Here is a 16,918-nt window from a genome sequence, read left to right as displayed (position 1 = left end):
CATCTATTGTCTATTGTCTATTCCAAAGAAGTATAAGTTAGGGTTAGTAAATTTTGGGCAAGGTATGTTAGTGCTGGAAGCATCACAACACTTACCAGCAAAATCCTCGCTGATTTGATTTGAAACTGTGTATTTTGATGCACATGTGACAAATAAAGCTAAAATGAGAGAAAGTCAACATGATTTGAGAGGAACATGTATATTTCAAAAACAAAGAATAAGAACAAATGAAAAATTCATTGTATTTCAGTCAGAGGGGTGAATCTATGGAACAGTTGTGAGAATTTAAAAACATGCACCACACTTAACAAGTTTAAAAAATTTTTTAAAAATAATTTAATGAACAAATATAAAATACATGATTTAAAATGAATGTGAGTAATGTAAATAAGTGATACTTGGAATTGGATTTTGTGTTAAAAGATTATGAAATTTTTTGTTTTGATGTGATGATTGACACCAAATATGTTGTTGTATTAGTAAGAGGGGTAGGCGTAATAGGCTGTAGCTTCGGCCTACACCCTTTCGGTCTGTTTTAAAGAATATCTAATATTTTTGTTGTAATTTTGTCCTAAGAAATCATTGTTATGAAATCATCGTTGAAAATGACGTTTTTGTTATGTTTCATTCATTCATTTATCCATTCATTCATAATTTTTAACAAAATCTCTAAAAACCACTGCTGGGGCAGTCAGCAACCTATCTGATGCATTGTACAGATGAGGTCTGAAAGCATGAACTCCAGGGCTCTGCCTGCATAAACACATCCCAATCACCATCGTTCATCAGAAGACAGTAAGAAAACAAAGCTCCTTCTGGGGAGAGGAGACAGGCAGTTCAGTTTTTGCTACTCATAGCCAGAAGCTGGATAGTGACGCAGCCACAAAGAAGGTAAGCCAGCTGCTACACCTCACTCGAGGTCTGAGGAGACTTGGTATGACAACAAAGGCTCCAATAAATTTTTGAGAGCTGTGCGGTGGAGAGCATCGCGACTGGTAGCATCACTGGCTGGTACGGAGGCTCCAGTGCACAGGACCGAAAGAGGCTGCGGTGTGTCGCAGGCTCAGCCAGATCCATCACGGGCACGAGCCTCCCCAACATCAGGGACAACTTCAAGCGTCAGTGCCTCAGGAAAGCAGCATCCATCATTAAGGATCCTCATCATCTGGGACACTCCCTACCTTTAGGCAGGAGGTACAGCAGCCTCACTCAACGTTTTAGGAACAGATCTCCCCCCTGCCCCCCCACCGCACCTTCAGATTTTTGAAAGGTTCATGAACCCATGAAGACTACGGCCTCACAATTACACTTAGATATTATTTATTTATTTATAGCAACACACAGTAATATTTCTTATCTTGCACTATATGTCTGCAACGAAACGACAAATTTCATGACAAACACTGTATCGGTGATAGTAAACTTGATTTGGATTCCGAAATTTGAAGTGTCCGGAATGGCCTTGGAAGAGGTTTATCAGGTTGTTGCCTGGATCGGAGTGTGTTAGCTATAAGGCGAGGTTGAACAAACTTGGATTGTTTTCCCAAGAGCGTCAGTGGCCGAGGGAAAACTTAGAAGTTTATAAAATTATGAGGCATGGATAGTCGGAGTCATTTTCTTGAGGTGGAGAGGTCAAGTTGTAGAGGGCATAGTTCTGAGGTGAGTGGGAAAGAGTTTAAAAGAGATTGATGAGGCAATTGTCTTTTCATCCAGAAGTGTCTGGAATGTGCTGCCAGTGAGATGGAGGAGAAGACACACTGAGAACCTGTAAAAAGAAGACGGTTTGTACCTGAAATGGAGGGGAACCAACACCCTCGATGAGAAGTTTGCTAGTGCTACTCAGGAAGGTTTGAACTAGAATGGCGTTTGTCAGCATTTGGCCCATAAGCTCTTAAATCTTTCCTATCCACGTACCTGGCCAACTGTCTTTTAAATGTTATCACTCTATCCGCTTCAACTGCTTGCTTTGGCAGTTCATTCCACATACACACCAATGCTTGTGTAAAAATCTCCTCTGGCTCAGACCCTTCACACCTACATCCACAACATTTTTCACTCCCTCGATCTTCTCAGTAACTTTCAATTCCCTGGTCCTGACCACCTCATCTTCACCATGGATATTCAGTCCCTATACACTTGTATCCTCCATCAGGAAGGCCTCAAAACCCTTTGCTTCTTTCTTGACAAAAGAACCAATGAACCACGCGCACCCCCCCCCCCCGCCCCACTGCCCCGCCACCACAACCACCTTCCTCCATCTGGCAGAACTGGTCCTCATCCTGAACAAATTTTCCTTGGGCTCCTCCCACTTTCTCCAAACCCAAGGGGTATCCATGAGCACTCACGTGGATCCAAGCTATGACTGCCTCTTCGTTGGATACGTAGAGCAGACTCATCCTCATCTTAAGAAATGAAAAGTTTGACTATTTTCTAAATGGACAGAAAATACAAAAAAACTGAGGTGCAAAGGGACTTGGGAATCCTTGTTCAGGAGTCCCTAAAGCTTAATTTGCAGGTTGAGTCTGCGGTGAGGAAGGCAAGTGCAATGTTAGCATTCATTTCAAGAGAACTAGAATATAAAAGCAAGCTTGTAATGTTGAGACTTTATACAGCACTGGTGAGGCCTCACTTGGAGAATTATGAACAGGATTGGGCCCCTTGTCTTAGAAAGGATGTGCTGAAACTGGAGAGGGTTCAAAGGAGATTCACGAAAATGATTCCAGGATTGACTGGCTTGTCAAATGAAGAGTGTTTGGTGGCTCTAGGCCTGTATTTACTTGAATTCAGAACAATGAGGGGTGACCTCATTGAAACCATGGAGTGGGTGTGGAGAGGACGTTTCCTATGGTGGGACAGTCTAAGACCAGAGGACAAAGCCTCAGAATAGAGGGGCATCATTTTAGAATGGAGATGAGGAGGAATTTCTTTAGCCAGAGAGTGGTAATTCTGTGGAATTCTTTGCCACAGACAGAGACTGAAGACCGCAGCACCAGCAGTGAGGACCGAGAAGGTATGGACAAGGGAAGCACAGGAATGCCTACAGGACTGCTTTGAATCGGTGCACTGGACTGTATTCAGGGATTCATCTTCGAACCTGGATGAGTATGCTGCAGTTGTTACTGACTTCATTAAAACCTGTGTGGATGAGTGTGTGTCCACAAAGACTTACTGTACATTCCCAAACCAAAAGCCGTGGATGAACCAGGAGGTACATCGTCAGCTAAAGGCTAGATCTGTGGTATTCAAGTCTGGCAACCCAGGCCTGCACCAGAAAACCAGGTATGATTTGCGAAGGGCTATTTCAAGGGCGAAGAGACAATTTCGAATGAGATTGGAGGCGACATCAGATGCACGGCAATTCTGGCAGGGTCTGCAAGACATTACTTCCCACAAAGCGAAACCCAATAGCATGAATGGTAGCGATGCTTCACTACCATATGGACTCAACACCTTCTATGGACACTTTAAAAGGGAGAACAGAACGACAGCTGTGAAGATCCCTGCTGCACCTGATGACCCTATGATCTCCATCTCAGAGGCTGATGTTAGCTGTCTTTAAAGAGAGCGAACCCTCGCAAGGCGGAATGTCCCGATGGAGTACCTGGTAAGGCTCTGAAAACCTGTGCCAACCAACTAGCGGGAGTATTCAAGGACATTTTCAACCTCTCACTGCTATGGGCAGAAGTTCTCATTTGCTTCAAAAGGCAACAATTATACCAGTGCCTAAGAAGAATAATGTGGGCTGCCTTTATGGCTATCGCCCGGTAGCACTCACATCGACAGTGATGAAATGCTTTGAGAGGTTGATTAATACCGGTCTGAACTCCTGCCTCAGCAAGGACCTGGACCCATTGCAATTTGCCTATCGTCACAATAGGTCAATGGCAGACGCAATCTCAATGGCTCTCCACACGGCTTTAGACCACCTGGACAACAAAAATATCTATGTCAGGATGCTGTTCATCAACTATAGCTCTGCATTTAATACCATCATTGCCACAATCCTGATTGAGAAGTTGCAGAACCTGGGCCTCTGTACCTCCCTCTGCAATTGGATCCTTGAACTCCTAATCAGAAGACCACAATCTGTGTGGATTGGTGATAACCTATCCTCTTCGCTGACGATCAACACTGGCGCACCTCAGGGGTGTGTGCTTAACCCACTGCTCTACTCTCCATATACACATGACTGTGTGGCTAGGCATAGCTCAAATACCATCTATAAATTTGCTGACGATACAACCATTGTGGTAGAATCTTGGGTGGTGACGAGAGGGTGTACAGGAGTGAGATATGCCAACTAATGGAGTGGTGCCGCAGTAATAACCTGGCACTCAACATCAGTAAGACAAAAGAGCTGATTGTGGACTTCAGGAAGGGTAAGACGAAGGAACACATACCAATCCCCATAGAGGGATCAGAAGTGGAGAGAGTGAGCAGCTTCAAGTTCCTGGGTGTCAAGATCTCTGAGGATCTAACCTGGTCCCAACATAGTGATGTAGTTATAAAGAAGGCAAGACAGCAGCTATACTTTATTACGAGTTTGAAGAGATTTGGCATGTTAACAAATACAGTCAAAAACTTCTATAGTTGTACTGTGGAGAGCATTCTGACAGGCTGCATCACTGCCTGGTATGGAGGGGCTACTGCACAGGACCGAAAGAAGCTGCAGAAGGTTGTAAATCTAGTCAGCTCCATCTTGGGCACTAGCCTACAAGGTACCCAGGATATCTTTAGGGAGTGGTGTCTCAGAGAGGCAGCGTCCATTATTAAAGACTTCCAGCACCCAGGGCATGCCCTTTTCTCATTGTTACTATTAGGCAGGAGGTACAGAAGCCTGAAGGCACACACTCAGGAATTCAGGAACAGCTTCTTCCCCTCTGCCATCCGATTCCTAAATGAACATTGAATCTTTGGACACTACCTCACTTTTTTTTAATATACAGTATTTCTGTTTTTGCACATTTTTAATACTCTATTCAATACACATAATTGATTTACTTGTTTATTATTATTATTTTTATTTTATTTTTTTCCCTCTCTGCTAGATTATGTATTGCATTGAACTGCTGCTGCTAAGTTAACAAATTTCATGTCACATGCCGGTGATAATAAACCTGATTCTGATTCTGTGGAAGCCACATCTTAAGGATCCTTGATTGGTCAGGGCATGAAGGGATATAGGGGGAAGGCAGGAAACTGGGTTTGAGAGGAAAATTGGATCAGCCATGATGAAATGGTGGAATAGGCGCGATGGGCCAAATGGCCTAATTCTGCTCCTGTATCTTATGATCTTATGATTGTATGCACAGTCTATGTTCAAAGGCTTCCTTTGTTATACTCCCCAACTCTTCCTCCGTTATATTGGTGACTGCACTGGGGCTGTTTCATGCACCTATACTGAATTTGTTAATTTTATCAATTTTGCCTCTAATTAATACCTTCTAGTTTTTACTTCCCAACCCAGGGGAAAAGACAGAGTGCATTAACCCCGCCCATGTCCTCATAGAACCTAGAACAGTACAGTACAGAGCTTCTTAAATGTTTCTAATGTATTTGCCTCTCGCATCACCCCTGGCAGTGCATTCCACGCACCCACCAGTCTCTGTGTAAAACAACCCACCCCTGACATCTCCCCTGTATTTCTCTTCAAACACATTGAAATTATGCCCTCTTGTACTTATGCCCTATTCCATTCTGGGGAAAAGTCTACAGCCATCCACCCATTCCATGCCTGCTATCATCTTGTACAGCTCTGTCAAGTTACCTCTCATCCTCTGTCACTCCAGAGCTGTAGCTGGCTCAATCTATCCTCATGAATTTATACACCTCTACAAGGTCAGCAATTCCTCAATACCCGGGCAAAAAGTTTATCTGACAGAGAACCCATGCCCATCCAAGTCCTGATGACATCATCTGAGCCAGCAAATGAGTACCCTTGAACCCATCCCAGTGCTTGTGTCTTTTGCACAATGGATTTAAATTGAAACACATGGGTTGGAGCCGGAAGGCATTAATCCGCAGCTTTCCTTCCTGGATTCCTTCAGGTGTGCATGGTTAAAGGTTGGCACTCAAACCCCAGCAATACTTACAGATCACAGTGTAAACTTTGCTCTGCCCATCCATCAATGTGACTCAATAGCAGCCCACCCAAGTATTATGTCTGCGGAACATTTCTATTTTCTGCACCAGCTGTTATTATATCCATCCCAGGGGAGACTACAGACGGACAATTTGAGAATATTAAACTAACGCGTACAGGCAGGAGAGGCATGTGGTCATTCAATGATATCATGACTGATCCTCCACAACTCACAATTCCCTTGAAGTCTAAAAGTCTATCTCAGCTTCAATATATTAATGACAATCACCACAGTTTTCTGGCATAGAGGATTTAGGAACATAGAACGTAAAAGGATACAGGGCAGGAACAGGACCTTCAACTGCTACTTGCGAAGGTTTAGAGTGGCTTTTGTTAGCATTCGGCCTATAAACGTTTACACCCTTCCTATCCATGTACCTGTCCAAATGTCTTTTAGAAGTTATCATTGTATCTGCCTCAGCTGCATCCTTCAGCAGTTCATTCCATATACACACCAATCCTTGTGTAAAAACGGTGCCCTTCAAATTCATCTTCAGTCTTTGTCCCCTCACCTCAAACCTACGTCTTCCAGCTTTTGATTCTACAACCCAGAGAAAAAGACAGAGTACCTTCACCCTGCCTATGTCCCTCATAGAACGTAGCACAGTACAGTAAGGGCCTTCAGTCCACAATGTTGTATCGACCTCTTAACCCGCTCTAAGATCAATCCAACCCTTCCCTCCCACGTAACCTTCTATTTATTTTTCATCCATATTCCTCCACAATTCCTGCCAAGCACAATGCTAAATTATGGTAATTATGTTCTGCCTGTACATGATATATATACTTCTGCTCGCTCTTTTTAAAAGCCTCTCAAATGCCATTGAGTCTGCTTGGACCAATATCCCCAGCGGTCCGTTCCAGCTACTGTACCTGTCACTATGTATGTAGCTGTGGGAAAAAAAACACGCCTCGCATATCTCTAAATTTTCACCTTCTCACCTTAAGTACATGTCCCCTTGTACCTGATATTTGTTCCTTGGCAAAAGGATTATGATTACTCTAATCACGCCTTTCATAAGTTTATACATTTCTATCAGGTCTCTCCTCAGCCTTCAATCCTCTGGAGAAAATAACCTAAGTTTGCCCGCTCTTCCTTTATCCCTCAGATAATCTCTCTCATTGTTCCAACTGAAATCCATTAAAGTAACTAAGAGCAAAATGCTGGAAGAATTCAGCAAGTCATGCAGCAATTAAGACCCTACGACATAGGGCAGAATTAGGCCAGTCGGCCCATTGAATCTGTTCTACCATGCTATCAATGCTGATTTAATATCCCCCTCAACCCCATTCTCTTGCCTTCTCCCCCATAACCTTTTATGCCCTGACTAATGAAATACCTATCAAGCTCCGCTTTAAGTATGTCCAATGACTTGGTCTCCACAGTCATCTGTCGCAATGAATTGCACAATTTCGCTCCCCTCTGGCTAAATAAGAGCCTCCTCATTGCTGTTCTAAATGGACGTCCTTCTATTCTGTGTCCAAATTGTTCAGTAACTACTCTTCAGTCTTTCCGTCCGTGCTGGGTTGAGCATCAAGCTAGCAACTCGGCCTCATAAAAAACAGACAAATGTTAAAGAGATGGAAAGGTTGCCTCCCATTGCACCATAAAGCGTGGAGAGGAACAACAACAACAATAACAACAACATCTACTCAGTCTGGACATTTTCATGCCCTGATCCCTGGTCTACTTAGGCATTCTCAGCCTTGCACCTCTACTCTACCAGCAAGAAGGACAAGGGCAAAGGGTACATGGAAGCACCTTCTGCCAGCAGCTTCTCCTCCAGTTCACACACTACCTTGACCTGGAAGTACATCATTCCTGGCAGTTGTCTCTGGGTCTAGCTCATGGAACTCCTTTTCTGTCAGAATTGTGCAGCACGAGTGCAGGCAGAAGGGAAGGCAGCTTGCCATAGTTTTTACAGTGGTACTCAGGGATGGACTTGTCAGTGATGCACAGATAACATAAATAAAGGAAAAAAAAACCCAAAAATACAGTGGATCAAACCACTGAGAAAGAGCAGCGTTGCTGGTCATCTCCATGCTTTCCCTCTTAATTTGGGTCGCAGGATGGGGGTTTGACATTTGTCTCTTGTGAAAAATGCAGACAATACCATTAATGAAGTCAACAGAACCAAACTTCAGAAGTGGAGTAATGCAGCTCAGATAACACAGTGAACTGGAGGATTATCTTAAAACAATGACGAGTTCATAAGGAAACCATGTAGTCTGAAAGAATTATCCAACGAGGTAGGTGCCAGTATCCCAGTTTTATCATTACTGACATTCATGAATGTATCCACTAATTCTCTGAAAGCCACAACTGCTTTGATTCCACTGCCCTTTATAGTCAGCAGAACAACACACTGCCTTTAACAGTGAATGTTTAACAGGATGATCCAACCAAGCAACAGAAAAATACATTACAGTTAATTTTGGTATTCCATATATTTTGTAAAATAGAATGCATTGTAAGCAAGATACCTGATCTCAGGCGTATCAGTCTTTATGTTGTTGAATTCAGAGTTGTCTTAATGGTTAGCTACATGCTGAATCTCAATAGGATGCATATCTCTGCAAACAACCAAATCCAATTACTGATTCTAAAGCAGTAACTCCTGAATATTTATATTTAATCCGTAAGGATTAGCTGGGAAATTTTTGCAGGTCACAGAGCAGTTTTCAGTTGCTTTGGCAAAAGAAATACACAATTCTTTATTTACCCTGCCTTTACCCTGATTAAAGAAAATGAAGATCCCTTTGGAAGCAATTACTGCATGTCCTGTTAAGTGGAAATCACTTGTCTTGCAAATCTTTGGGACTGTGCCTGAAGGCCACCAAATTGACAAAGGAACAATCTTTCCCTCAATTCACCAAAAGAGCCATTCAGTGGCTTCAGGGAGGAGTGGGAAGGGCAGTGCCCATGCTCCTGTCTACATCAGTGTTGTTGAGGTTGAGGGAGGAGAGAGTTTCAAATTTCTCGTAATGAACATGGCACATATCAACTCCAATCTTCCAGACAATTTCAACCCACGGCAATTTGCCTACCGCTGAAACAGGTCTATGATAAACACCATCTCCCTGGCCCTACATTCAGCTCTGGAGCATCTGGTATAGTAAAGACACCTACATCAGCTCCTGTTGACAGAGTACAGTCCTGCCTTCAGTACTATCACACCAAGCAAACTCATCACCAAACTCAGGATCCTGGAAATTAATGCCTTCCTCTACAACTGGATCTTTGACTTTCTGACCAACAGACCACAATTAGTAAGGATAGGCAGAAATACCTCTGCCATGATTATTCAAAGCACTGGTGCTCCACAAGGTTATATTCTTAGCCCCCCTCTCTATTCTCTGTACACTCATGACTGTGTGGCCAGATTCTGCAATAGCTCCGTCTACAAATTTGCAGATGACCCAACTGTAGCAGACTGCATCTCGGATATTGATGAGTACAGGAAGGAGACAGAGAGCTTAGCACAACCCTTTTCTCAATGTCATCAAAGCAAAAGAGCTGCTCATTGACTTTGGAAAGTGGGGCAGTTCACATGCTCCTGTCTACATCAATGGTCTTGAGGTTGAGAGTTTGAAGTTCCTGTGTGTGAGCATCACCAATTGCCTGTCCTACTCCAACCATGATGAGGTCACGGCCAAGAAAGCTCACCTATGTCTCTACTTCCCCAGGAGGCTAAAGAAATTTGGCACGTCTTAGATGTCTCTATCAGTTTCTAATCGATGCTCTGTAAAAGCATTCTTTCTGATACATAGTGGCTTGGAATGGAAATTGCTCTGCACGTGACCGCAGGAAACTGCAGAGTTGTGGACACATCTCAGTATGTCACAGAAACCAGCCTTCCCTCTATGCGCTCTCTATAGCTCACTGCCTCAGTAAAGCAGTCAGCACAATCAGAGACTCCACCTATTCCAGACATTCTCTCTTGTCTCTTCTTCCAGAGTGCAGAAGATACAAACGCCTCATAGTACATAGACCAGGCTCAAGGACAGCTCCTTCCCTGCTGTTATAAAACTACTTAATGTTTCCTTAGTACGATAAGATGGCCTCTTGTCCTCACAATCTACCTCATTATGATCCTGCACCTTGTGTTTGCCTTGCTTTTTCTTACTGGCTCTGCACTTTCTCTGTAGCTGTTGCACCTTATTCTGCATTCTGTCTTTGTGTTACCTTGTACAGCCTCAATGCACTGTGCACTGATTTGATCTTTATGAACAAGACAAGCTTTTCACTCTATCTCAGTACATGTGACAATAATAAACCAATTCCAGTTTCAACAGGCACTGAAAATAACCATTTGTTCCTTTCTATATGGCTTGTTCAGGAACTCTTTGCAAAATTCATTGCTAAAGACAACCAGTAATGGACCTGCAATCCTCCAGGGTAACCTTGTTTGGTTTTCAGGAGTGTCTGGAAGAGAGGAAGGGAAGAAGAGAGGGAGAGAAGAAGAGGGGAAGATATTCAGTGGATGTGGTACGGATTTCCTTGTGTGACCCTGAGGTCCTACCTAAAAGTTTAGTCTGTGAACTAATCTGACAGCACAGTGAGAAAATTAAAGACTGCATTGTTTGAGGTGATTTTGTATGTCACCAAGGACTACCAATTTTCTACAGATGAATCATGAAGAGCATTCTGATTGGTTGTGTCACTGCCTGGTATGGAGTCTGTAATGCAGAAGTTCAAATAAAGCTGCAGAGGGCTGTAGACTCATTCAGCTCCATCATAGGCGATAGACACCCCACGATCGAGGACATCTTCAAAAGGCAGTGCCTCAAGAAGGTGGCATTATTATAAAAAGACTCTCACCTTCCAGCACGTGTCCTCTTCTCATTGCTACCATCAGGGAGGAGGTACGGGAGCCTGAAGATGCGCACTTAACGTTTTAGGAACAGCTTGTGCTCCTCCACCATCAGATTTATGAACAGTCCATGAGCCTGTGAACTCTACCTCACTATTTTTGCATTATTTTTTTACATAAACTGTGTATTTCTTATTGTAATTTATAGTAATTATTTATGTACTGCACTACTGCTACCGCAAAACAATAAATCTCTTGACATATGCCAGTGATAGCAGACATATTATCATACAGGGACCACCGCCATAACAGGGATAGAGTTCCCCATGTCCTTACCTACCACCCCACGTCCAGCAATCATTCTCTGCAAATTCACCTCTCAGCTTCTCACTCCATCTCCTGTCCCCCACCCGTCCACCTTCCCCATCTCCTGGCTTCACCAATCATTTGCCAGTTTATACTCCTTCCTCTCCCCCCCACCTTCCTACCCTGGCTTCTTCCCCCTTTCTTTCCAGTCCTGTTGAAGGTTCTTGGCCTGAAATGCCTCTCTGTAGACACTGCCTGACATGCCGAGTTCCTTCAGTATTTTGTGTGTGATTTCCAGCATCTGTAGAATCTCCTGTGCTTGTGTCAGGGATAATAAGCCTGATTCTGATTCCAAAGATTTTGATTTGCAACAGTTCCTGAGATGAAGGATTGTGCTTGTCAGGTTAGGCTGGAGAAAATGGGGTTATCGATGTATTAAATAAGTTTTGTGGTGATGTAATAGAGAAATACAAGATCATTATAGGTTTAGGTAGGTTAATTAAAGCAATTAATAAATGGTTCAAAGACCAGAGGGCACAGATTTAAAATTCTTGGCAGAAGCTATAAAAGTATTTATTCACAGAGAGCAGATATGAACCTGAACTCAGTGTGTGAAGGGATGGCAGAAAGAATCAATCTTGTCCTTCAAGAGTAAATTACATGGGCACTCGAAACAAAATAACTTGTAGATCTATGGATAAAAGAAGGGTGATGAAGTGAATGGGACAATGTTACCAGGACCCAGCAAAGGCTCAAGGAAAGATGGCATTGTGATACAGCAGGAGCTGAACAGTTCTAGCCAGCCGGGTTTGACCTAAACCTTAGGTGCTGTCTATATGGAGTTTGTTCTTTTCCCAAACGTGCTCCTATTTCTTTGCACATACAAGGACATGCCGGTTGGTGAGTTAATTGGCAGCAGCAAATTACCCTTTGCTGGTAGGTAAGTGGTAGAGTCCGAGGTGAGTTAATGGGAATATAGGGAGAATTGGAAAATCGGATTAATGAAGAATAGAGTAAATGAGTAGGTTGACGGGCAAAGGTTTGAAGAGCCCTTTTCAATGCCGTATTTCTCTATGATTCAAACACCGAATGAACCTTTTCTCTAAGATTCTATGACTCTTTTGCATAGAGGACTGAACATTCTTAACAGCGGGTTCAGGATCTGCTTTTTGTACTGTTAACTGTCTCCTTCCCACTCGACTTTCCCTTCACAGGTAATGTTTGAGATCAAGGGAATGCAGCTACTAGAATCCAGAGCCACACAAAAAGCTGGAGGAACCCAGCAGGACGGTCAGCATCTATAGATGTTTGCACATAGCATTGGGAGCAGAGGAGGCCAAGGACGGGCATGTCAGTGTAGGCAAGGAAAGGAGAATTAAAATGGCTGCCAATCAGACAGTATGGAAGTGGGAAGTACCTGCATAGATGCTGCCAGTCCTGATGAATTCCTCCAGCTTTCTGGATTGTGATTTATTTACATAATTACCCTTTACTTTTTAACCACAAAACAGTCGCGGACACAAACCAGTTCATCACAGGAGAAGTCCTCCCTGCCACTGAGCACATCTACACGGAGCGCTGCCACAAGAAAGCAGCATCCATCATCAAGGACTCCCACCATCCAGACCATGCTCTCTTCTCACTCTTGCCACTGGGAAGGAGGTACAGGAGCTTTAGGTCCTATACCACCAGGGTCAGAAACAGTTATTACCCTTCAACCATCCGAGTTCTGAACCAAAATGGACACCTTCACTCACCATAACACTGAGCAATCACTGAAGACAACCTTCAGAGTCACTTTCAAGGACTTTACAACTCATAGTCTCGGTATTAATTATGACTTGATTCTTTCTGTATTTTCACAGATTGTCAGTCATTGTGTGTAGTTTTTCATTGATTCTATTTCATTTGTTTGCACTACTATGAATACCTACAAGAAAATGAACTTCAGTGTAGTATATAGTGAAAAATATGTACTTTAATAATAAATTTACTTTGAACTTCGATATTGCAATCTTCTGTTCAAAGTTGATCGCCCTCCTATTTTGTTTCAGAAATTTGAGCTTTCTCAATTGTTGAACCAGATTCATCTACTGATCTTAACCTCCTAGATTTTGCTAAAATGCACTGAAAGGTCACTGGAGTTATATCTCCTACTCTTTCACCTACAGCATCTCCTCAAACACCAGTAGCTGTGAACTAGTATTCTCTTTGCCAAAGTTCCACTATTGACCCTGTGCTAACGAAGCAAGACCCATTCTCGAAGTCCCACATTCACACATTGTGGCTTTTATTTCAAAAGACTGGCAAGAGAGATTTAGTGGTTGACAACCTCACTTTAGCCTTTGATCAGCAGATGAACACTGGGATCTCTTTCGCTAGGCTTCGAAATTTTTTTTGCACAGACAAAGGGGGCCTTGGCCTCAGAAGCCAGGCTCGGATTCTTTCAGAGCAAACTCTTTGCTCGCCTCTCGTTCTGACAGCCTGGGAACGACCCAGCCCAGCAGGGGCTTAGGTGCCCACTCTGCCCTTTGATCTCTCCATTTGAACAGAAGACAAACCTCTAGTTCAGAGCATTTCAAACCTCATGGACCACAGGCAAAATGTTGTGGAGGTCAGTATGGTGGGGCAGTAGTGATCCACTTAGCGGAACGTTCCTTCTGCCCAATTTCACATGCCTTCCTATGTATTGTGCAAGCATTAAGCCCATGGTTTGAAAAGCAGCTTTACGATGTATGAACGAAAGGTTAAAAAAAGGCCTTCAAAGTACCGTTTACAAATAATGTCATTTGACAAAGCTGCTTCAGGTTCAAGACGCTTCAACATTTTCCACACTGGTAGATATATTCCTTTCCTCTTCTTCAGAAGTAAACTCCATCCACCTCTGGTTGAACAGTACATTGAATCTTTCAGCTACTCTGCTCACAGAAAAAAAGCTTTTTCATTTTGTAGCCATTAATTGCACTCAATGGTTTTGCAGTGCTCGGCCTTTAGTTTGGAATGAACAGACACAGTGGAGACTGCGGCAGTGCAAATAACCACAGGTCACCGAGCCAAAGGCAGAATCTGCCCCGAACATATTCTCATTTTGCCCGTCTCTCGAATGCAAGTGCCTGTGGTTTCCAAGAGCAACGGTCGCCACAACACACAAGCGCGTACGTGCTAGGAAGCAACAAAAGAAGCCATCGACTCTCACCTTTGCCCATCCTATTCAGAACCATGTCAATCAGAATGTAGGTCCCTGTTCTTCCAGCTCCATCACTGCCAATGACAAGAAAGGAGGAAGGGGGGGCAGGGTGGGGAATGGGGAATGGGGGGAGGGAGGACAGAAAAAGATTGCTTATCAGCACCACGTTATTCAGTTGAAGAAAACAGCTGCCGTCATCCCTCTCACTTATCGTTCTTGCAGAGTGTGGGGGCAGGGCTGGGAGATGGCCCACCGTTACATCAGCTATTTATCGGGGAACTACTGCCGATGATCAGCAGGTTGGGCTCAGTTAACATGGCTCCCATTCCCCAACCCTCTGATTAATCTAAAAAAAATCACAGAGGAGCTGTACTTGCCTGCAGTGAACAATTATCGGACATGAGCGTCCCCTGTAGCACTTGTTCACTTTTCTGCAATGAAACAGATAAGACTGAATTTGAATAGGCAGCATTATAACTTGGAATATTTACTTGATAAAGCTCACCTCTGCCAAACAACTCAGCTTGAGAATGCAGTGCAATATGTGTCTTTGTGTGTGTGTGTGTGTGTGTGTGTGTGTGTGTATATGTGTGTGTGTATGTGTGTGTGTGTGTGTGCGCGCGCACGTGCACACGCGCGCTTGCATGTGGGCATTATCTTTGTACAGAGACGCACCTCACCCTCAATCGAGCAAAGTGACCGAATACATACAGCGATTAGTGATACAAACCAGCCTTCAGCTCAAGAGAGAAGCCACCATGCAAACCGTTAGCAAGCAAAGGTCAAAGGTCGTTAGCGGCCAAGGAGAGGACCTTTTTTGCCCCACCCCTGCATTGTTCCCTGGTGCAGAGTCACAGTTTCCAATGATCACTTTTGTGACTATGCAACTGGGCTCATATTACTAGCTGCAACATCACAAAAATGACACTGGCAACTGTTAATGAGCTGGCAACATAAGGTTTGTCCATTTAAAGAGTGAACACTGTTAGTAAATTCTGCAGCGCACAGCAAGAAAACACATCAGCTGAGGGAAATATCGAACATAATTTCAAATTTAAAAGAGTCTTTCATACGCTCAGGTTACTTTTTGCTCTGTTTTTGTCTCACACTTTCCTTCAAAGTGTAAATTTGCTCCCTCTTGAGACACAGAGTAAATTAATTAGACAATCAGTTGTCGAACTGCAGTCAGAAGGTACAGCCTCTGCTGCATTACCTGAACTTCACTGCGATGCCAGTCATGCATTGGCAGTCAACGTCCTCACCAGCGTTCAAATCTGGCAAAGCTGATGCTTAAAACCAACGTTTCAGCACATTGGCACACAACGTCTACCGGTGAACTACTGATCGAGCTTTTCATTTCACTGGTGACACCCCACAACGCCTCCGAGCTCTCTCGGAGCAGCAAGTGGCGGCGGGGGAGAAATTAAAGGAAGCGCACACTGGGATGAGGTGCGGGGTGCCGTCTGGCTGCTGTACCTGCGGAAGTCCAGGAGGGACCGGGTGGATGAGGGGACGGCATGGTCAAGCCAACTCAGGAAGTGGAACTGCGTCACTGTGCGGGTCTCGTTGGTCTGGAGGTTTTTGAGGTAAAAGCTTCGTACCAGGAAGTCTTCACACCAGATGTGCTCCGAGACGAGGTTAACCTGAAGTTGACAAAACCTTTTAAAATTAAGGGGATTATTACAAAAGTCCACATCACGGAAACAGGTCAAATAAACGGGGTAACACACACAGAATGCTGGATGCAGTCAGCAGGCCAGGCAGCATCTATGGAGAAGAATAAACAGTTGACATTTTGGGCCAAAACCCTTCATCAGTCCTGATGAGGGATCCTGGCCTAAAACATTGACTGTTCATTCCTCTGCACAGATGTTGCTTGGCCTGCTAATTTCCTCCAGAATTGTGTGTGTGTGTGTGTGTGTGTGTGTGTGTTACTCTGGATTTCCAGCATCTGCAGATTCTCTTGTGATCAAATAAATATGGTTAAGGATGATGGGCAGCAGGCAGGAGAATGGGTTTGGAAAAAAACCAGCCATGATTAAATGGCAGAGCAGATTTGATGGGCTGAATGGCCTAATTCTGCTCATATATCTTGTGGCCATTCAGGGTCATGCTGTACATCATCTTCTTCCTAATTCATCCTGTCAACCTAACTCTCTACTCGCTGTATTTATCTGTTTTCTCCTTCAGAATTTACATGCCTGAATCACGAGTGCCATTCTAACGTTCAACGGATAAGAATTTACAGGATTTACTGGTGACTATTTTACACACGTTTCTTCATTATGTACTTTTATACATGTAAACAGCTCCTTGAACTCTTTGGGTGGTCTCTACTAGGGACTGCAACATGGATTTAAAGGTGATAGGATCTAGCATTTGCGCAGAAACGGGTCTCACAGTCAGCCCATGCTGCGTTCATGCCCCACATGATCCTCCTCACTCCCATCTTTTATCTGATTAGAATAT

The 16,918-nt window shown here is 43.7% G+C and overlaps 1 protein-coding gene across 2 annotated transcripts in view; it reads right to left on the bottom strand.

Annotated features, from left to right (window-relative positions):
• Window positions 1–16,918, bottom strand: part of ptprn2 (protein tyrosine phosphatase receptor type N2) — a 1,069,199-nt gene that overhangs the window by 20,633 nt on the left and 1,031,648 nt on the right. For both annotated transcript variants that reach the window (XM_063044415.1, XM_063044416.1), the window contains 3 exons: window positions 15,926–16,092; window positions 14,827–14,880; window positions 14,459–14,523 (listed from right to left, as the gene is read on the bottom strand). In XM_063044415.1, coding sequence (XP_062900485.1) covers window positions 14,459–14,523; window positions 14,827–14,880; window positions 15,926–16,092 — 286 coding nt within the window. The remainder of the gene's footprint in view (window positions 1–14,458; window positions 14,524–14,826; window positions 14,881–15,925; window positions 16,093–16,918) is intronic.

This window comes from Mobula hypostoma, chromosome 3 (genome assembly GCF_963921235.1).
Source record: "Mobula hypostoma chromosome 3, sMobHyp1.1, whole genome shotgun sequence".
NCBI classification, from domain to species: Eukaryota; Metazoa; Chordata; class Chondrichthyes; order Myliobatiformes; family Myliobatidae; genus Mobula; species Mobula hypostoma.
This window is presented reverse-complemented; position numbering and strand designations above follow the sequence as displayed.